The 23,749-nt window shown below is 33.8% G+C and overlaps 1 protein-coding gene across 11 annotated transcripts in view; it reads right to left on the bottom strand.

The window, feature by feature from the left end:
- Positions 1–23,749, bottom strand: part of PCDH7 (protocadherin 7) — a 402,869-nt gene that overhangs the window by 161,791 nt on the left and 217,329 nt on the right. For 3 of the 11 annotated variants that reach the window (XM_081304876.1, XM_081304866.1, XM_081304867.1), the window contains one exon: positions 21,935–22,030. The exons of the other annotated variants lie outside the window; for them this stretch is intronic. In XM_081304876.1, coding sequence (XP_081161002.1) covers positions 21,942–22,030 — 89 coding nt within the window. In that variant the 3' untranslated portion in view covers positions 21,935–21,941. The remainder of the gene's footprint in view (positions 1–21,934; positions 22,031–23,749) is intronic. 11 annotated transcript variants of the gene reach the window in all.

Genomic DNA, 23,749 nt, shown 5'->3' with positions numbered 1-23,749 from the left:
GATATTCTATTTTAATGTGTATTGAAGTCTTTAAAATGTATCCACTTACTAAAATAATCATACATTTTCAATGAGAATAATTATTTACAAATAAGCACAGCACAGATTTAAATAACTTGCTATCACTTGCTATTAGTGAACTTGGTAAATGTTTACTAGATATACAGTTTCCAGATAAGCTACTGATTACTTTTAATGAAACAAAATAATCCTCACTTTTTGGCCTTGAATATCAAGCAGTATAATTGTTTAATTTTATTTAACAATGACTTTTGCTCTAAATCCTAACAGGAATGAGATTTAAGCCATAAGACCTTGTCAGTGGCAACCAAATATAGTTTCATACTATCGTGTTTACTGACTTCTTTTAAAAAGCATTTTATGTTGAAAGTAGATATAAAACCTCCTGGAGTTACTTCAAATCAGTTTCTGATTTTAGCGATTCATTTTTGGAGACTTCAGATATTAAAGCCCACTTGGATTTTGATTTGCATTTTTTTTTTAACCAGAGAAATCCTAATTGTGGAGTAGCAGGCAGACATTTATGAATAACCACATAATGAAAGCTGGAAATTCTTTCAAAGTAAGACAAATGCTCACCTGAGGAGGCAGGGATTTACCAGGACTGAAAGGGATTGAAGGACATAATGGAAATGCTGTGGGGGGGTTGAGGTTAGAGACCAAAGACTGCCTGGGGAACTTTGGCATTCCTATCTGGTTTAACACACCACAGGGAGGAAGGAGAGGGAGGGGGCAGCTTTAACATTCACTGACTGTAGGCAAATAACTACAGTTTCAGGACTAAGGGCATTTTCCCCTACAAGTCTAACAAAAGAAGAAGCCATTTCCTGGGTACTATCAGAGTATGGAATGTGTTCAGGAGCTAAACATAAATTAAGAAAAAGTGAATGAATAACCATCAATTAATTAATATAACTTAAGTAAAATTAGGAAAACTAATACTGTGATTCTTTTAAAGATAGAAGTACCTTAAAACAAAACCAGTGCAGTTAATGGCTGTGAGGAATGCTTGCTGTCAATCATTTAAATACTTAGTAGTCTTCCTTAGGTTGAAGAAAAGCCTGAGAGAATCAGGATTCTTTGTAATGATGATTTTGTGTGTGTAAAGGAAGTGACTCTAGTATATTAGCAATGAAGGAGAAAAAGGATTCTGATGATTGTGGAGATACAATATTAGTTGCGATTACTCATTTTTAGATCTTTCCAGAGTGATATATCCTCTGAGAATATTCGTGGCTTTTTATAAAGCAACCTATGGGTGGTTTCAGACAATCATTGTTAAGAAACTTCCCTGGCCTCCTGGTAGGAAGTACTCTACATACACACACACACACACACACACACACACACACACACAGAGAGAGAGAGAGAGAGAGAGAGAGAGAGAGAGAGAGAGAATAAACGAATATGAAAGGAAGCTCCATGATGCATTCCTGAAAACTGTTCTCTCTCTCTTTCTCAAAATTAGAAATCTCTGAAATCTCTGCTGGGAATCACTCTAGCCACAGCTTTCAAGTCAGTGAACCAATCTTGTGCCAGAAATCCAGAGCGTGGCAGCCTCCTTGCCCTGACAGTCCTTTCCAGAGAGTTGCAACCTATGTGCCTAATTTAGGTTGCAAAGAATAAGGAAGTCTGTGAGAGAAACAGGAGCCAACTACATAAATGAACTTTTCTTCTCTGTTACTAATTCCTTCCAACTTGCCTTCTTTCACCCCAGGACTACCTCCTTTAAAATAGCCCCCTTAAATCATTAGTGAAAGTCTTATACTCCAACATTTTTTGACTGGATATTTACATTAAATGCAGCCAGACAATAGAAAATACTGAGTGGAAATATTGTTTCCAAAGGAGGTTATAAAATACTACCTTATATGCTTAATTTGTCTTGGCACTCCTGGATATTTTGGTTAATTATCAGAAATTAGCTTGAGGGAATGATTAATCTTTTTACTTAGCCAACACACAACTGGTAGTTTCTAGTTAGTCAAGTCCCATGACAGCTTCCACTATTTCTTATCATTACCAAGAAAAATGGGAGGCTTGTGTGGCAAAATCAGATCTCTATTATCCAATTTAATTCATTAAGTATCTGACTTTCGGTTATGAAATGAAGCGTGCCTGGAGATTTTTTTTTAAGTTTCCATAGTTCTCATATTCAGTGGAGAATTATTCTCTTTGTATAAAATTTCTGTATTGTTTTCCTCCCCACATCACCCAAGGAATTATATCTAGAGATCAAAGAAAGAAACTAATATATACATTAAAAAAAGAAAAAGAAAACTGCAACAATCTATTTCCCAGAAAATTTTAGGTTTTATTTTTCTAGAAGGAAACTAATTCTATCCATTTGAGTAATTTTTTCAAGGCCAAATTGAGATCTATTATAATAGAAAGTAATAAAGCTTCCACCCACAAGCACACACAGGACACACTGGAATCTACACTGAGTTTTTTAAAAAAGCTGAGGGATACAAAAGAAAGAATTTGAAGACTGTGACCTCTACAACTCAGCATTCCTGGTACATCTTGCCACCAGTGGGGTTTTATCCCTATCTTCCTCTTTCTACCCACTGCCTGCTGCCACTAACAGCACTATCCTCCCTGTTTTTCACCCATTCAGACATACAATTTAGATTGTGTCCTCTTTTCCAAACCTCAATTACTCCTCCTTTTAAAAGAAGTACTGCCTAAATTCCAATAAGGAAGTCTTTGATTCAAGAACTGAAGTGTCTCATCACACTCTGTTACAACTCCTGGTGTGAGAATCAAGGGGTGCCATCATTTGGTTCTAATACACTTATCCAAAGTCCTCTCCCACATAGTATTCTCCCCAGTCTCACACCAATTTCCTCTCTCTTCCCAAGCATAATAAAAGCAGTTCCCAAAATGCTCATGCTGTTTCCTTCCTCTGTCTTTGAGTATGTTTCCTTCCCCCCTCCATCTATTAAATTTGGAGGGCTCTTCCTTAATTTGTCTCCCCTCCCAAAATCTTTTGTAATTGTCATGTTTGTTCTCCACCAACACTCTTGTACACTTAATAGCAAATTTATCAGTATTTTAATCTGTGCCCAGGACCTTATTCTGAAACATTTTAGGGAATTTTCTTCTGAATGTCTTATTTCTGAATGTCATCTCTGAGAGGTCAGAAAAGATATTTATCATGTTTTTCATATCTCTTAGTAACACTGAGCATTCATTCCTCATCTAGAAAGTATGTAGGAAATATCTGTAAGAATGAAAGTGTCTATACTAAAAAGAGGCAATTGCAATGGCAAGGAACATGGTGGTAGACGTGCTTCCAACTTTTTTTGAAGATGGATGTGAATTTATGCTCTCAAGTGAGTCCATCTGTGTGGGCTGGAGTGGGGTGGGGCACAGTTGGGATGAATGGGTCTGAGTGCTTAATAATTATATGTCATGTTACAAGATATGAAACTTGCAATGTGGGATGATGTGGGTGAGGTCAGTAGTTTTATAAGCAAAATAAGATCTATGAAATGGAACTAAGTTTTAGAGATAATTTGTTTGTGTTGTAGAGGACAATTACCTTAAAATAAGTTAGGAATTATTATACTCTTGATTACCTCATCCTTTGTAAGAGCCTATGCTCCTTGGAAGGTTTGTTTAATGCACCTCCACCAGAAATGGACTTTATATTTCAGTTTTGAAAAAGATCCTATGTCACATTATTCAATTATTTTTTTCTAGGTGACAGTAGCTTCTACCATGTTCACTGTTCACTTTTTTTTTTTTTTTACACTGGGGATTAAACTCAGGGGCAGTCGACCACTGAACCACATCTCCAGTCATAGTTTGTATTTTATTTAGAGACAGGGTCTCAATGAGTTGCTTAGCACCTCGCTTTTGCTGAGGCTGGCTTTGAACTTGCGATACTCTTGCCTCAGCCTCTCAAGCTGCTGGGATGACAGGCGTGAGTCACAGCTCCCTGCTCACCTTTTATAATCTTTATTTAGCTGTAGGGAAGAATTACCTCTGTGGGGGTAGATATTCTACATGTAAAGATACAGAAAATACTTTTTAAAAATAGTAATATTAGCTGATTGGCCCATCCCAAAAGCAACACTGTGTTAAATTATCATAATAACTGACAAAAATTAACAACTGAAAATGAAATATTGGTATTAGACTAGGAAAAATTGGCACACTCTTCATCCATAATAAGAATTCTGACATTTAAAGAGCAAATTATTTTAATTATAAAATATTTTCCCTTTTATCTTAAAAAAAGTGATATGACTAACATCTCTTATCAGAGTGTCTGGGGCATATTAGATTTTCTGTAAATATTAAACAAATTATAAATAAAACCATCTCAATATTTTACTATTCCAATGACCTTTGTAGCTGATCATTTGAATCATGGATGATTTTTTTATGAAGTATTCATGGTTGATGTGGCTACTACAGGCCTCTGCTACAATGGAGACAACTGGCCTAAAATGCACCGCTTATGGTGCATTTCTGTCAAGAGGTTTATTATTTAAATGGGAGGGGAAGAGAAAGAGAGATTGATGGATTTTCTGATCAAATGTTTTGAGGGAGCCAGTAATCCCAGCGGCTTGGAAGGCTGAGGCAGGAGAATCTCAAGTTCAAAGCTAGCCTCACAAAAGTGAAGTGCTAAGCAACAGAATGAGACCCTGTCTCTAGATAAAAATACAAAAAAGAGCTGGGGATGTGACTCAGTGGGCAAGCACTCCTGATTTCAACCCCAGTAATCCCCAAAATTAAAGTTTTGTGGGTCCACAGAACTGCAATTGTAACAGATGATCCTGATGTAAATGGTCTTAGGACTTCATTTTAAGAAATGCTGATCAAATTTGCAGTAGTTACTAATAAAGCCAGAATTCTTGAGTCACAATTACCTGGAAAATTTTAGAGAAATAATCCTGCCCGAACTTGATTTCATAAACACACAGCAGGTGTTCGGGGTTATTTTCCTATTGCTTTACTGCCAGAATTCAGAGAGTAATTGGAGCCTTGGTTTCAGTCTACATGGAGTTATTGTTTTGTTTTGTTTTCTCAGATTAAGAAACCTGAATATAACCTCTGCTAGTCCTTTCTTAAGGTTCTTCTGATTACACATGCACTTCGTTTATACAAACACATTAGGAAATTCAGGATAATAAAATTTCTGTATGAGCTAGTATAGTTCACCTTTCAACTCTACAGTTATACTTTCTAAGTCACCTCTGGCAAGAAATTATTTGACTATTTCAAGTAACCCAGTGTATCTGCAAACTTCAAAAACTAAATGATTCTATATTTGGGTACCAGAATTACCCTACTGAAGTGCATGTAATATTCCTAGAACTTCATCTCCTCAACTACAGAATTGCTGTGATTAGTGCTGGAGGCCTCATTGGTGTTTGAACTGTGTGCCTTCCACAGGAAAAAAACTGAAGCTTAGAGACCCATGAAGCAAATTTAGGCACTTCTCTGAATTCCATGAGAACACTGGTACTAATAATATTTAATATCATAATTATAGCATATTATATATTCTTTCTCACTACAGAAAATGTACCAAGCCCCTCTTCCACCTGACAAATCTAGTTAACAGCAATATCAGTTCTGTAAACCAGTATAGATTACCTGGTATACCTGGTACACATAGACATAGAATTTTCTTATTATTTATTTATTTATTTTGTGGTGCGTGTCTTCCAAAGAGTTAGAGAAAAAAAAAGTAGTCTGATATTTAACAGGTATTATTCAACTCTAAAGAAATACTATTTGTGACAGGAAAAAGCAAAACTATCACTTGTTAGACTACATACTATGTAATTTGCAATAAAATACCTAGAGCATAATACGCCTGCTTCACAATTGCCCTTAACAAAACCCCACACTCAGTAAATGCATGTGAAAGAGTGATATGCACAGGACCTGGGATTCAGACTCTGGTCTGATCACCTGGGTGAAATTCCATGTGAGTGACCAGCACAAAAGGAGTAACTGCAAGCCTCAGCTTCCTCATGTGTAAATTGAGGAAAGATTATTGTGATGATTAAATTAATTAACACATAATTCAGAGAGCAGTATGGCACACAGAAAGTGTTCAACGAACAATGATATCTCTTAAAGTGGAAAGAGATGCTGGGCATAGAAGATAGAAGTCTAATGATACCAGCTTCTAGGTATAAGAGATAAGATTTGATCTAGGGTATATTTGACTCAAGTGTCCATACTTGCAACTACTATCATTATTTAAAACCAGAGAACAAAGTCTGAATTCCGTTTCATATGCATTGATAAGAGATAAGATGTTTAAAATCACGTATTTCATTTGGAGTTTTCAGCTGCAAGGATTATTTCTAGGTCACTTGATTTCTCCTTCTTCCTCTCTTTTGTCTTCCTTCTCAAGAAGAGATGGATTCCAAATTGGACTACATCCTCCAACAATCCTTGCTTCTTATTACCAATCTTCTGTGAATTGGTATAAGAACCAAAGAAAAATTCTACATCACTTGGATTAGCTGATGCATTTCCTGAATTGCTTTCTCTATGTGCCTTTTGATTCCTGGAAAATTCACCTAACAGAAAGTGGTACTCCCCCGGAGAGCACTGAGGAAGAAAAGTGAGACAGAATTCTTTCTCATCTAGGAATTTGCCACATAGGTGCAGCATTGCAGCTTCCAGGAAAGAAAACTGAATGGGAAGTGTGAAAATGCTCAGGGAGTCTTTATGTGTTGTATAGAGGTGTCAACCAAAATATCAAACTGGTATGGCAAGGGCATAGGACATTCTGAGTGGATGCTGGCTATAAATAACCAGTAAGTCTGTGCTCTGCATTCTTCCCTAAAACACCCCTGTTTCCACAGCTGACCTGACTCTTTGTTCCTGGAGTAGTGCTCTTAACAATGCAGGCTCTGGAGGAAATTGTCTTGGACTGAGATACATACAAAATATTACAAAGGAAAGGAGATATTATAACTTTATGCAGGATCCAGAAATTGTTATATTAGTTCATTGAAAGAGATGGCATTTGTAGATGTTAATGTATGCATAAGATTGTTCAGGAAGAGAGAAAACTTGTAATAAGGCAAAAGAAATGCAGAGGTATATGGTCACATTATGTCCCGGAGAAACTTGTGAGATATCCTGTGCCACTGTAGAATATTGTAGGCCAGGTTCAGTTTTCCAACACATAATGAGCATTATTTTAACTTACATTATGTTCTTGTTTACATACACTTGCTAGATAGAAAGTGTTAGGCAGTTCTTTATAAAGCTGGATTCAAAATAAATGCCAAGTGAACTTAACTAACCTTTCAAAATCCCTGCTTTTTTAAAAAAAAGTTACATACTTTCTGCAAGAAAAGACAGTATGTACAATAAGGCATGTAGGAGGTTAAGGGGAAAGAAGAATGTGGTTTAAGGTTATTTTAAGAGGTTAAATCAGGAGAGAAGCAAGAAGATCCTGGTCCTGTGCTACCCTCATAAAGTAGTTTCCAACTCTGGCTTGAAGACTAGTTTGTACTCTTTTTAGAAATATTATTCTACTATAATATCCTTTATGTATCTTTAAAACCATTTTTTTCAATTGTAAGTTTTTATGTTGTTCTTCCTGCTAAATCTTGAATTTGTACAAGTCAAAGACACAATATGGTTAATATTTTTTTTCTCCCTAAAAGCTAAACAGATTTCATTCAAAAAATAGTTGCAGATAACACACAAGCAGGAATGGTAGAGGTTATATGGAGAAAAAAGTGTCTTGTTTGATATTTGGCTTTAGGAGCACATTTTAAATAAAATCTAGGAATTGCATCTATTGTTCAACTTTATACAGGAATCCTTTGGAATACAAGATACTCAGTTGTGAGTTAAGCATATACATATCTCTACTCTCAGGTTTCTCAGTGGAAAAAGCAGACTCACAAACCAAGATTGTCTGAGCTATGATGCAGATTCTGCTATAAGTATGCATAAAACATAGGTCTGCCAGTTCACTTTCCTCAATTGTACGGGGGGGGGGGGGAGCCCTTGCTAGGTGCCTTAATTAGGAGGAGTACTACAGAATGGGACCAAAGGTGAAAGCAGATGATAGGGACATTTCATTTCTTAAATTCCTTGCCTCTAACATGAGGCCTTTGAAAGCTACTCAAAGCGTTAAGTTCACTGGCCTACATTTATTAATGAACTTATTTTTAGATATGGTTAAAATGCTCAGTTTGAATGTAACATATATGCATATGACATATGTATACCTTGGAAGAAAGAGAAGTATAAGAATGGTTCCAGGAACCTATGACCATCTATAGAAGTATTTTTTTTTCTTGAAGACTCAGTGTTTATTGCTGTTAAAGTGCACTTTAGTTTTCACACTTGACTATTTTTTCCTCCAATTACAGCTATATAGTTCTCATGCAAAAGTATAAACTATAATTTTAAACAGAGAAAGCAAAGTTAGAAAGCCATCATATTTAGACTGTCCATTGAAAAGAATAATACCAGCCATAAGAATTGCTTGATTTTAAATGTACAGGAAATTCAATTTGAGAAAATATCTATTGCTAGCTATTAGGCATTTTTGTGATTAGTTTCAAAAGTATGGTCTGAAATTACAATTCACACAAGTGAAAAACCAATAGGGTAAAAATCAATTGGGTTTGTGACAGATTTTTTTCCTTTTTACAATGTCAGCTATTTCTTTCCTTTCTTGTAATTCAACATTCTTTTCAGCCATATCTTTACATGAATTGGAAACTTCTTTAAAATTATTATTATTATTAAAGTTTTTTAGTTTTAATATTCACATTTTATGTTTGTTAACTAATTAAAAATACCTAATACAGAGGGAAAAAAACACCTTAAAACTACACAGGCTATTAAAGTAAAATGTAACTATTACCTCTAAAGGAATTTCACACATGTTGTCATTTCCCTCTGTGGCAAACTAAGCCATGAATTAGACAGTCCCCAAGGAAAATGAACTCTGAGGCACACAGCAGCCTCAGTTCTACACCACTATTGGGGTAAGATAATGTGCACACGATTTAATGTTAACAGAAAATGGAATATTTTTGTAAGAGCCAAAGTACACATATTTTCTAAAGACATATCAGGGCAGCAAAAATAAAACACATGTGTAGGAAATGGAAAGATAATATGTTTTGTGTCTCATACATTGTAGAAATTGTCCTGGAATGCATCTCCCATGTAAAATATGATCCCTCTGATACTGCCAAGATCCACAAGACTCAAGAGTGATCTTCTTCATTAGGTCATGTTCATAGAGTTGGGAAAGGCTTTCATTCATGTCAAAATTTCCCTAACCTTGAAAAATTAGTTTAGAAATGAGATAGAGGAGTAGTGTTCTTGGTCCTGCTTTTTCTGCCTTTTCTCTTTTCTGGCATTCTACTCAAAGTTGGCAGGTATCATAAATTCTAAGATGCACAGTATACACCGCTTTACTATCTATGAGCTGTGAAAAATGCAAGAATATGCAGCCATTCTGTTTGCAATGAAATAGGGGAAAAAATGAAGAAGAAGCAACAGAAGAAGCAGATTAAATTCTGTACAGTCTAGCACCTAGCATAAGCCTAGCCTCAAAGAGATACTCTATAGTCTTATTCTTATTAATTAAGTGAAAATTAATTACCACTGTTTTATGAAGGTATACTATTCTGTAATGATGAAACATCAGGGTCCTCACATGCAAAGACATGAAAAATGAAATACAATAAGCCCCCAAATAAATGTCCTCAACAATCATGCAGAGCTGGGAAATTTTATTCATAATTTATGAATCTTTAATAATGAGAGAAAATATATATACAAATACTGAGCAAATAGTATTATTCAGGGAAAGAAACTTAACCAAAGTTAGAAATATGAAATCTCCAGTGACTTCTGAACATCAAAACACATATTTAGCCAACATATGGCATGATATTTCATACTAGAAAGTCTTAATTTTAATTTAATTGATTAGTTTTAGGCCAAAAGCCAGAAGGATCTGAGTCATCCCCCATCACATCTTCTTGATTATACTTACTAAGAGTCACAGAGTGAATTTCATGTGATGATTTCAATAGTGCCCCAATGGCATGCGTCTTCCATGTTTCTTACCCTGACAGTGCTTGTCATGACCCTACGTCCTCCCTTCCCACAATTAGTGAACATCTGAAACGTAGATACTATGAGTTTTTAGGTTGATGATAAATCCAGCAATAATGCAACTTGGTCTGTAAGCTTGTTACCTTCATGCTAGAAGTCCAACTAATATGGTGCCACTTCCCCAAAAATAAAGAACTGGGATAACTACCGAGATAAATACAAATATGAAGTCAAGACTCTTTACTGCAGACTAAAACGTATAAACATCCAATTAATTGAGAATGACTATTTTTAACATCCTGTCACAGATAAATGAGTGCATACATGTGCACATAAACACAAACTATAGATTTTATATAACTCGAGATTAAAAATTTAAGAAAAGAATGACTTTGGCTTTCCAGTTTGCATGAGTCTGGCTGATTTGACTTGGCATCAGATTTTTTTCTGTATTTCCCTACTAATAATTCAGAGTTTCCCCATCATTTCGTAATACTTCTTGAACCTCTGTCACTTGGAGATTCATCTGCTTACTAAACATTTTTTTAATATAAATGTACAATTCTCTATTTTAGCATCCTAATGGTATTCGTATATAAAAAAGAATTCAACTCAAATAGTTGGTTTCCTGAAAGATGAACTCAGGTCACTCATGAACTTATATGCATTTATTTAACAGGACTCATCCTCCTGCTCTCAAACTCAGAAGAATGTACTTGATAAATGTGAATGTTGATGGAGGAAAGAGGGAGGTAGATTGCCAACACTGGAAAACAAATATTCTTGTTTGGGTAGTGAAGTGAGTAAAGAAGATCAATCAGTTAGGTCAAAAGAAATGCTTTAAAGTTCCAGAGACAATATTTTAAACCTGTTTTTAACATATTCTGTTAGGCAAAAAACTTATCCACACCTGCTACAGCAGATGAGATGTATTAGCTCTGTTTGCAGCAGAAACATGGCAATGAAAACATCAAGATGGTACTAGTTCAGTGGACAAATGTGAAATGTGTGTGTAAAGTCCACATCAACTGACAATATTCATATGGAAATCAGTCACCAATATTACATTTTTCAAAAACAAGAAAAATGCATTAAGGAAAATAGGACCATGGTCAACTTATATGTTTTCAGCATAGTAACTATGACAAGTTGTCAAGGTCTTATGATATATTTTATAAATCACTTTCAAAAATTCTAATAAGATATATATAAATGTAGGTCACTATTTTAACTCTTTAGTGGAATCAATTTATTGTTTTAAATGCTGTATTCAAAGAGAGCTAATACAGTTTACTCAGATTTCTAAAAAATACTTTAAAATACATTTTTATTTCACCTATTCTTAAATCACTAGAGATATTTTTGGTCTCATTTATTGAGCTATTGTTATTTTCTTATTTTGTATTTTATAAAAACATGTGAATGTAACATGAGAAATGGAGGAGTTCCCCTTTATAATTGAAGTTAATTTGTATTAATGATATCCAAGAAAATCCTTAGTAAGAAAATAAGATGTAAAGGAAGAGATGCTTTGATTAACTGATATTTGAGAATTAATAGTTCTCTTATTTTCAGTCTCACACTTACACACTTTTATCCTTATCTATATTTGTAAATTACTTGTGGCCCAACATTTTCTATACTTGCCTCATTTTCTTTTATAATGAAATGAGCAATCATACATGTAGTGATTGTTCCTCTAATAGCATGAAATGTATCCTATAATTTCTTCCCCAGATCTTTTTGGTGACCATTGTATGAGTTCTCTAGAAGATTATTCTAAAAATGAGGAAATGTTAAAGGAGTGCCACCCACACTAGACAGTAGGAAGTATATTGATCATTTGTTAACTGCCTGGCTTGCTGGTGTGTTTGCATGGTGCCCTGCTCCATAATTTAGTTACTGCCAATTCTCATTTTTTAATTTATTTCCAAAAGCATTTCTCTAAGCCTGTGCACTTGCAGATTTAAATTTTAACTGCAAAAATTTTGATTGTATCTATTCTTGATGCCCCTTCTACTTAGATGTAGCATCCCCAAATTGAATGTGGGACTGTTGTCTAATATATATCAGTAGTAATCCCTCATACCCACCACCCTCCTCCTTTCTTCTATTTAAATCCATCTGTATACTGTCTGGATTAACTGTTGGGAGCTTAATGCAGTATGACTATGTAATCATTTCATAGGTAAAGAAACGGAACATGGAGTGACTAGATTATCAACATTTAACAAGTGATAATTCAGTATAAGCATTTTGTTTTCCCATACAATTATTCATTGATTAAGTCTATATCCCCTTACATTTAGGATTTGTGTTAAATGAAGTGGAAGCTTTCAATTACTTATTCAAAGAAGGAGAGACAAATAAACAACAACAACTTACTGAAAAAATAAAGCAAACATATACAGTACTACAAACTAAGATACATGACAACTTATATTTGCAGTTTAAGTGTCTGAATTTCATTATCAATAAGGCACATCCTTAAGTGTCATGGTCACAGGCACTAAAATGACCCACAAACACTTGAAATTGATTTAATGCCATCAGAAGAAAAAGTAATATACACATTTTGCAGATAAATATAATATTCATGCAACTGCAGGAAACACGCTTTCATTAAGTTGTAATCATACCAAAGCAAACTCCATGACACTTAATGATAGTTTATGGCTTTTCTTTGCCCAAAAATGTCCAGCAATAAGCAGTTATGATTTTTAATTTTACTTCTTTTTCCTAAAATGATATAACTTATCCAATAAGACAAAATAATTTGTAACTCTGATATTTGGACTTCAGAAGAGCCCAGAAAAATACTTCATCATTGTAATTAGAAATGGTGCTGTATATATCACATATTTCCTTAGAGCATACCACTACAAAATCTCACAGCCATTTATAATAAATCCTTGATTTAAAAAAAAAAGTCATATTGCTAAAATGCTCCTTTTTGTGCCCCTCGATTTATGAGAAAATTTTGAAAAGTAATTCTCATAAATAAACTACATAAACCTCATAAATAAACTACAATTGCAGGTAAAACCCTAAACAAATATTAAAACATCAGCAAATGACTAAATTATAACATCTTTGGAAAATGTTACTGGTTTTTAATTTGAATGTATACTTTCTTAATTTTGGAATGGTCAAATTTTGCTAATTTAGTTCTTTGAGCCTCACACTATTGAAGGCAAGCTGGCCCCTCCCCACTTGTTACAAAAATGTAACAAATTAGAAATAATTTCCTTGAAGTATTGTTTACTTTTGTTTATTGGTACTATTAAAATAAACTGGAGACTGGGTACAGTGCCACAAACCTTTAGTATCAGCAGTTTGAGAGACTTAGCAAGGCCCTGTCTCACAACAGAAAAATAAAGTGGTCTGGGGGCAGAGTTCAGTGGTAAAGTATCACTGGGTTCAATTCCTGTAAAATTCAAAAATGAGCAAATGAAAACATAAATTAATTAGGGTTGGGATTGTAGCTCAGTGGTAGTGCACTTGCCTCACACACATCAGGCCCTGGGTTCAATCCGCAGCACCACATAAAATTGAATAAATAAAAATAAAGATATCGTGTCCATCTATAACTAAAAAATATTAAAAATTAATTAATTAGTTAATTAAAATAGATTTCCAGGCAAGGTACTACATGACTATAATGCAAGTTACTTGGGAGACTGAGACAGGAGGATCACAAATTCAAGGCCAGCCTGGGAAACTTAGCAAGATAAAAATTTTTAAAAGGCTGGGGATGCTCAGTGTAGAGCACCCCTGGGTTCAGTATCCAGCACTACAAAAATAAATAAATTAACAAACAAAATGTATAACAAATATGGTTGTTCAAAAATACATTATTATATAAGTAAAACAGTTTTATGGTTTATCTATTCATGATGTTTTATTTTTCTTAAAAATTTTCTCTTAACTTTGTAATGGAAGAACTTGATTTTTGTCTTTTCTAATTCACTATTCCAAAAATAATAATGGGTTATTGTGTGAAACAACTGACTTTCATTTTCTTGATTAGGTAAGATAAATATAATTTTTTTCTTTCTCAAAAGAAAAAACAAAACATAATGCTGCATCTTTTAAAATGTATCATGATGTCCTCTAATCATTTACTTCACTTTTAACCATTTCACTTTCCAGACTGAAACAATTTGTTTTGCTAACAGATTATTGGAACTTTAAAATGCTTTGCCAAAAGTGCAAAAAGTATTTTATCTTATAAGTAGTAGTAAATTCTTCTGAAAACTCAACTAGACTGGTTCAGGAAACTTTTATTACATAATATATATTTTATATTCTAAACTTGTCTTCAAATTTTCCAAAGTTATAGGTATTCTGATAACACTTTCAAGTCAACCTCAGTGGCCATAAGTTTTTCTTTTCTAGATAAGTGTTTGATATGATGCTATGTTTACACAATCTTCACATATCTGTACATGTATTCAGGAACACTCTGCCTACCCAGTTAACTACATGAGATATCTACAGATGGACCCTAGGCTTCCTTTCACCTTTAAGACATTTTATCTTTCCCTTTTTCCATTCCACTTGCTTGTGTTGTTACCAATAATCTAATTAAGTTAAAATTAAGTGCACTTTAAAAAACTCACTGATTAAAATTATGTGCATTTTAAAAAATCACAAGCTGCCTATCTCATTGACTCTTTGTATGCACGCGCACCTTGTTCTGCCTTGTTCTGATCTATCTCTTCCTCTTTCCTTCCCCATAAAAATACTTTCTACCTGTGACAGTTCAGCATATATTTTCAGTTTCTGAAGCATAATCACCATTTTCTAGAGGCTCAAGTGTCACAAAAAACACTGAGGTGATTTGATTCCTGCTTATTTTCTCACTCATTCTAAATGAAGCCAAAACCATTTGGATATTCTCCCTTACCAAATGTGATCCAGCAGAGTTTGTAGGAAAGAAATTAATGTGTTAGCAGAAAGTTACCTTTTATTGATTTCCACAATAAAATTATAACATAAGTACGCTAGAAGAAAATGTTTTATGGATACATACTAAAGGATATTTAGTGTACAAAACCTGACCTGACACACTTGAACACATATAAGACACAATGTCTTTTTGACAACTGTTTCAGAAAAAAGAAGTCATTGATTTTATGGCATTTTAAAGTTATTGATTTTATGGCACTTTATTGGAAAAGCTATCTTCAAAATAAGGGGTATACACCTTTGCAAAATAACTTCCCCTCCCAACCTCATTTTCGTTCTCATTATGAATACAGAGATCAGCAAAATTTCAGCAATTTGGTGAAGTTTTCTACTGTTCTCACAAGTGCACTAATTTCAAAATTAGGTCTACATTTCTTTGTTGTATTAAAAGTAATTTCTTGCCATTCTTCATTGCTTGAACACACTGGCTTATCATATTGCTGATGCTCAACAAAGATCACAAAGAATTATAATCCTGAACAATATGCACTACTAGTGTCTAAGGTCATTTTTCCCCTGTCAATTAACTAATATCCTATTACAATCAGCTAATGTGCCTGTGTTAACAATTCTCTTTATAAGCTGATGTTCCATTTATTTAATTGATGTCTGTTGTACTGATTAAAGTGGACAGGCCAGTTTAAGTAGTGATGGCTAAGTGTGGCTAATGTTTATGATTTGAAGTCTTTGGTAACTACTGCTCTGTTTCATTTACTTTAAACTTTGACCATTCTGTGGCATCCAGAGGCACAAGATGGTGGCAATAAAGTCATATTATACCACTCCTGATTTATAATTGTAGTGTGTGTGTGTGTGTGTGTGTGTGTGTGTGTGTGTGTTTACTAGTTTCACTTTTAGAAAAAGTTGCTAGTGGACTACAAAGAATGTTTGTAATATAAAATTTAGAAACAGTTGCCAATCTTGGTGTCTCTCTAGGAGCCCATTAGGCTAAACTACCTAGTGTTTTACTGTTTATTCTTTACAAAACTGTGTGTTTTGTTTTCCACTTTATCCTGTCCATTCAAGACAATGAATACATCGAAAAACACAAAAAGAAGTGTAAGCTCACTGAGATCTGTACTTTTTAAAGTAACCTACTGCAATAAATTTGTTTACTCAGGTTGACAATTTAGGAAATCTGATCACAACTCTCACTGAATAAACTTGGAAAAGTTACTTTTTTTCTTCTTTAGACTTTTCACAATCCCTTTTAAGAAAAATAACTTATGATTCTATGGGAAATGCTTTATGTTTCACACCTAGATATGTGGAAAACAGTCAATAGAGATGTAAGCAGAACTTCAGCAATTTGGTGATATTTTCTACTGTTCTCACAAGTGGTCTAATTTCAAAATTAGAACTACATTTATTTGTTGTATTAACACACTTTTCTTGCATTTTTTCATTGCTTGATCTTTATTATTTTTTGCAAGTCAGATTTATTTAACTTTAATTATCATCAGTTACATTGCAATAGAGAAATGGCATTCACAATGAGGATAGAGCATGTAGTCTTCAACAAGAAGTGCTGGGTCCACAAGTGGAAAGTGGTGACTTTCTCCTCAGAAGAGTAGCTTTGATTTAATAAAAGCACTTCCCTAGAATACCATAACAGTGGCTGACAAGTAAATGTCTGGGCTGAGAATTCTCAATTATCAATACTAATGCAATTTTTGCAATTATATTTCTAAATTATAGTACAGAGGTACTGCTAGTATTATGTGTTGATTATTATGGAATCACAGACCATTAGCAATGGAATGCATTATGTCTAACTTACTGTCTTATGAATGAATTCCTCTAATAATGACTGAGAAATTGTCATGCAATCTAAATGTTAACATCTTCAATGATACAGAATTTGCAGCACAGACTAAGCCATTAACCAGCTTTTATTAAGTGATTCTTACTATAATAAATTTTATTTTTATATGGAAAGAGTTTTTCTCATATAATCCTATTGGCATTTGTTCTGCCACTAAGAAGCACACACACACACACACACACAAAAATACAGTGAAACCCTCATCTTTCTTAAGCATTAAAATGTTCCCAGTATCTCAACTGCCTGTCTTCTTCTCAACCTGCTTTCCTTAAGGTCACCAGGTATTCTCTTTGATTCACATATTTTCAAGCATGGGAAGCATATATACATCCATAAAAGAAGGAAAAACAACAGTTTAAAATTGTATTTTTTTTCTTTTTGAATGAAAACCACTTTTAGGATTCATATAGCAAGTCTGTGACAGAGCATGTAATTGGTCACATGCTCACAACCTTCCTTGCCATTGTATGAAAACAAGTTGTCAAAATTCTTCTCCAGAGAGAGCCCCACAAAGAAAAATAAGGTGATACTTGCTCTAACTAAACATTACATCCCTGATCTAACTTAGTATCCCCATTGTACAGGTGAGAAATCCATGCCCCAAGAGGGTTAAATTCAGTTTATTGGTAAACCTAGAGGAAAGCCTGACTTAAAAATCCCTAGCCTTCTATATTCTGTTGAAAGTGAAAATTAAAGCTAAGCTAGTCCAAATGACTCATGTTATGCAGTTAGTGAAATCTTGAGGAGTTACGTGATTAATTTGTATCTCCTGCTTTTCACTCTGCTCTTATTTGATACTAACAGAGTGAAACATATTAAATTAGACACATTGAACATGGTATACACCTCCAAGAGCAGTATGAGACAAAGCAGATACAGGTTCCCTGTTGTTTTGAGAACACTGCCTTAGAATCCTATGTATAATCAAATACCTGAAGGGTATTGCTTTGGGAATTGAATGTCAAAAAAGCAGAGGGGGAGATGCATATATTCTTGCAACTTACAAAGCACCACTTGATATTATAGAAAAAGAATTTATGTAGGCATTTGAGCTTTTGAGAATATAAAGTAAAGCACTATAATTACCATATGGAAGTCCTTCATTAAGATTATATAGGTTTGTAATATATGAAGCACATCTGAAAATGGAAATCTTGGGTAGGGTCAGGAAAGAGGCATGTGGCATAAGAAGTGTTCTCTGCCAGCAAATTAATTAAATTTCACAGTTCTAGAAAAAGCCGTATATTAATGTAGGCACTCACTGAAAGTCAGATGTGCAGGGCCTCTCTGTGAGTGTACTGTAATCTACTCATAAATAGAACTCGCCAAGGGACATTGACAGCAATTTGGCATTAAGTAAGAGCTCACATAAGGGAGGAATTTACTTTGCAGTCACTTTTATTAGGGAAAGCTTGGAGCTGACATTGCATGCTTTACACACATTTCAATCTGATTTTGCTCTATTTTGACCTTCATGTAACATATTGTTACATTGGAGCTCATATTATTAGTCAGCAATAATTTATGTTGAGAAAATAATTTTCATTTTGCTTTGTCTTTTACTTCCACTAACATTATTAACCACTTCAGAGTATTATAATTTTAGTGCATGTTTTTAGAAAAAGGAATGAGTTTCTTATGTAAAGATTCTCATTAATAAAGATTGAAAATTTTGCATCAAATGCTCTCATTATTTGAATTATTTTTTACATAACTATATTCATTTTATATACTAAGTACTATCCAAAGTTGACCTTTATTATGTATAAATTCAGAACAAAGCCACACAGTTGTAAAGCATATTTCCTTTCCCCCATTTTTTTCCTCAAGATATTTAAGTGGATTTACTAGGTCCTTCAAATTGATTAAATATGAATATAAACTGTAGGAGCCCATTGTGAATGCCTTGCTTTATTAAAAAAAAACATTTTGCACTAAGTGAGAAAATGAGAACAAACAGAATACTAAAAGGATTTATAAACAAGCCACAGAAAAATTAGGAAAATTGGGCTGCAAACCAGAAAAGAAGACACAGAGAGGCACTGTATATCTCAACCTTGTGACAAGGTCTGTCTGAATTTAGTTCTAGAAATCTTTCATTTGGAAAAGAAATAGAAATTATTTTGTGTCTTTCCCTTTGGGAAAGACACAATAAATGGATTCAACTTATAAGAAAGTAGATTTGAGCTCAAAGAAAAAGCTAGGAAGTCATAGGTGTCCTAAAATAGTGTTACCTCTGTACTTTGTGTCACTGGAATTAATCAAGCAGAGATGAGCAAATCTTATAAATGGTGTTGAAGGATGCATGTATAATCTTAGACTGGATTGGTTGACCGCTAATCTCTCTTTCCACTCTTAAATGCCGTGACTAATTCAGGAAATATTTATTCTATGCTCCAAGCACTCCACATAAAGAAAAAACAGATACAAAATGATCCTTATATTCACAGAACTAAAAGATTAATTAATTTCATGATTACCTTGGTAGAAAGCATGATGAACAGGGGTAAATTTTGACTTGTACCCTAATTTCCCATCAAGCCCTCTTCCAGTTGTGTTCTCCTGGCACAATCTTTTAAATTCTGAACACAGAGCCCCAAGTTAATGCAGAAGCCCTTATCTTACTTAAAAAAGCACAGTTCCCATAGAAATAATCTTAAGCAAATACTGTACACACATCAACATATCTTAACATGCCCCTTTTCACCCCAACTATTTTACCTCGAAGTTTTTTCTAATAAAGAAAACACAAACTCTTAGAGTTATTTTTTCCCACATACATTGATTTTTTTCTTCTCTCCCAGTTTCATTTGACTTTTAAAAATCTCCTTTCAATATTTATGGTTTTTGATCATAGAGTCCCTTTACAATTCATACATTTTGAATAATTTTGCTTCCTTTTTGTCAGTTATTTTTCCTTCCTTTGATTGGACATTTTTTCATTATCTACATTTTACTTCTCTAATTTTGTGGTACACTGATAGGACCATTTTCATATTTGATACATATTGCCCTTATTTTCCTACAACATAATGTGTAATATTTTTGGATCTCCTCTCCTCAAATTTCTAAACATTTTAGTTAATTTATTTTCTATATGAGATATAAAAATTTCTATAATTCCTTTCCTACCATTGGAAAATTTTATGGAATTTGAATTACTGATTCCTTTTTAATGAATGCAATAACTTTATACATAACTAGTTTTTAATTAGAGGTTTTAAGTCCAGGGAAAATAATAAACTATATCTTATGAGAAAATGTAGTGAGTCTTCTATGAAACTGATCATGGTCAAAAGCCATAAGGTAAGAAGAATAAAAACAATACAGAGTTGTATGGGTGAGGGAGGGGTTTGTGTTTAAGTGAAAAAGAAATAACTGTTCTGCAGACATTCATTGGTTCAACAATTTAGTGAGTAAAAAACACTGTGGACATTGAAGATGGAATAAAGCTGAGGCAGCATATAATGCTTGAGGCAATCCTGAGTGACTTTGACAGTGGTAGACTTCCTGAAGCATCAGTTCTCTTACCATTAAGTACAGATAGACAGATTGATTAAGCAATGTTTTGTTGTGTGGACAATTTAAGAAAATGGAGATCAAGTCTATTAACACTGTACCTGGTACAGTAGCCTCTCATGTTTTTACTGATTCTATTGCTTTGAGTTTTCTCAACATGGTATGGGTTTAGGTGCTCTCCAGATGGAGGGACCCAAGCACACAAAGACCTGTGAACATAAATGACCAAATCTGCTGAGAAAGATGTAGAGGGCAGATCACAGGGTGAATCCAGTGTAACAGAATTAAAGATTGGAAATAAAGCAAGAAGAATCATGAGGGGCAGCCAATGAACAGAGCTTCATATGAAAGGAGTCATACATTTCTGATTAAAGATTAATGGGACAGACTTACAACATTCTTTTTTTCCAGTTTCCTTGATATTCTAGTGCATTTAAATACAGTGGAAGAGTTGAACATTATCTTTTAATGTTCAGCACAAATTCATGTAAATCATAATGTGTTGCTTTATTAATATACATATATGGGTCTTACCGTACTGCTTTAGAAAATGCCACAAATGATGCTGCCATATACAGGCACAGCTATAGATGAACTTACTATTTTTTTAAGACTCCTGCCAATATTTTTTTCCTAGCCCAAAGATAACAAGAACCTGAGCAAGTCATAATGATGCAATGCAGAGTACAAGTAATCTTCCAAACAAGCCCCGGCAGGAGCTGGAAGGACCAGTTCCTCTGGCAGAAAAGGAAATAAGGAAGGCAGGCATTCCCCATAATGATTGAGTGTTCATGTTTTATAAGGTATGACTGAGTTTGAACCCTGAGGGTCTAGCTCCTTTCAAAATGTAGCACCATGAAGGGAGGTTATCTGAGGATTGCTTGAACAAAGCAGTTCCTTCCATCTCTCTGAAATGTCACCAGATGAGTGACAAAACAAAGTTTTGCAGAAAGAAATTAGTAAGCATTCATATTTTACATGTGAATGGCATAGCTCTGTAGGGTATTTAGGTTTATTTGAACTGACTTATACCTAATTTTCTACAATGAGAGCAGTATTATAATTAATGTGCACATGACTTTGTGTCATGCTTTTGAAAATGCAAATGTTACGATAATTGAATTTTGAACAAATCTTCACAAAATATTCCTATTTTACACTTTTCAGTGATACATTATAAAAAAAGTTGCTAGTAGAACATTAAAAGTGGCATGTTTATACATATCAGTCCCATTTCTTTCCTGTATAATTGTTTGAGCACAGCACCTTTCTCTGAGAATATCATATTTAATTCTTCTGTACTCTCCATTAAAGAAAAAAAAATCTACAACTGTGTACAGATTTCTGAAATGCATAGCATGCTGGAAAATGTAAGAATACACCCAGGTTGAATAATTACTCTGAATCAGTAAGCTCTGTGTAGTGGATGAATGTGTCTTCTAAATGGAAAAGAGGTTAGACTCTTAATGGAGAACTCAGAAGAGGGGCAGCTGCACTGCTTCATAAGAACCACCATACCTGTTGATTAATGGAGAGGCCTTAACAGCACTCTTCTTCCATGCGTCTTGCCATGAGGAAAGGGGAGGAAGGGAAAGGTAGTGATGGCAGCAACACCTGGGGAAGGGAGATGGGGAAATATGTAAAGGGAAAATCAGCAGCCCCTACACCGTGGTGTCCATCCATAGACCTTGCCAATAAAACAATTTCCACCAACTCTGAACTTGTTTACTTTCTTCCATTTAAAAAAAATCTACGTAAATTTTAAAGATAATCTAAACAAATTAGTTGTTTTCAAAGGTGCTAATCTGAAGATTAGAGCTACAGTTGTCCAAACCATGGGACAGAGTGGGCTGCTACATATAATGAGCCACCATCTTTTCTCACTTTTTAACTAGGCAGGGTAGCTTAAGGCAGGATATTCACATATGGGCATAGAATTTTGGGGTAACAGATTTAAGAAAAACTATAGGAAAGTCTAATAACAAATATACATATATTTTTCTTTCAAACACACAGTAGCCTATTATTTTGTCATTCTGTTTCTAACCAGTGGCTTTATAACTGGTTCACAATGCACTTTTCTTCTTATATTTTTCTAAGGGTATGCAGTGTTGATGTCAAAACAACTTCAACTTGCTAGCTTAATAAAAATAGATTAAATTTAATAGGATATCTTCATACTAGTGGAGGTCAAACTAATAAAAGTTGTAAAAATGTTCACGTTTTAGTTATGTGTTTGATAGGTACGGTTTAATCTGAACTATATGTCATTTTTAAAATGTTAACAGAATTATATAGAAAGAAATGAATGAAAGTGTTTAATACACAGTTGATGATAGTAAACTATTTAATTGTCTCAGTAATATCAATATATGAGATAAGTCTATACCTGAAAATCAAACACTGCTAGATTTTGCTCTTAGTGTTTAAGACATTTTATAACTTTTAGTGTTTATATTTAAGTACAAACTGTACTTGAATATTTCTTTTAAATTATTTATTTAAAGAAATTTATAAAATGGGAAATAAACTTGAAAAATTAGATTTCTCTTTTAGGAAGAAAAAACGTGAAAAGAAACAGAATTTAGTTTCTACTGTAAAAAAAAAAGAAAAAAAGAAAGAAATTGACCCCTTACCCAAATATGTTTCTCAATGTTTTCATTATGGAAGGGCTGGGACATTGTTGAATTTTTCTCTAAGGACAGGGATTTTCATGAATACATGTTTGCATTCTTGTTTCTGAATGTGATTCTAACCTTTAATCCCAATGTTTAGGAAAGCAGCTATCACAAAGATCTTCGGGGCTTGGAACATAATAATCCTTTCTGGTCTTGCCTTAATCCTGTTTAGACAGAGTGTCTCAAAATTTTCCAATTTCTCAATGTCTCTGGTCTTTGACACACTGCTTACTAATAGCCATCCTGTTTAAAGTAACATGACCTACCTGAAGCTTAGGCAATATATTAGTCAGCCCTTGAGTTGAGAAATTTGGAAACTAGTTGGTTATCATAAGAGATTAGCATCAAAGAATTCTGAAGGAAAATGTAGTATCAAGACCAATTGAATTAAAAGAAATAACTCTGAGTTGGAAACTTAACTCTTATCTGATGTGACTGAACATGTTCTTTTTATGTAGTTTTGCTTTGATTCTTATAAGTTTCATGCTTTTACATTTAATTTAAAAAATATCAATTTGATGTTACACATAATATTTTAAATGTTGAATCCTGTTCTAAAATTAAAACCTACATATTTCAGTAATAACATTTTACTAAAGATTAAACCTAATTATTTCTAATATAAATATTCCTGAGTGGTTATTTTGGGATGAAC

This window comes from Spermophilus citellus (genome assembly GCF_964194105.1).
Source record: "Spermophilus citellus genome assembly, chromosome: 8".
Taxonomy (NCBI): Eukaryota; Metazoa; Chordata; class Mammalia; order Rodentia; family Sciuridae; genus Spermophilus; species Spermophilus citellus.
This window is presented reverse-complemented; position numbering and strand designations above follow the sequence as displayed.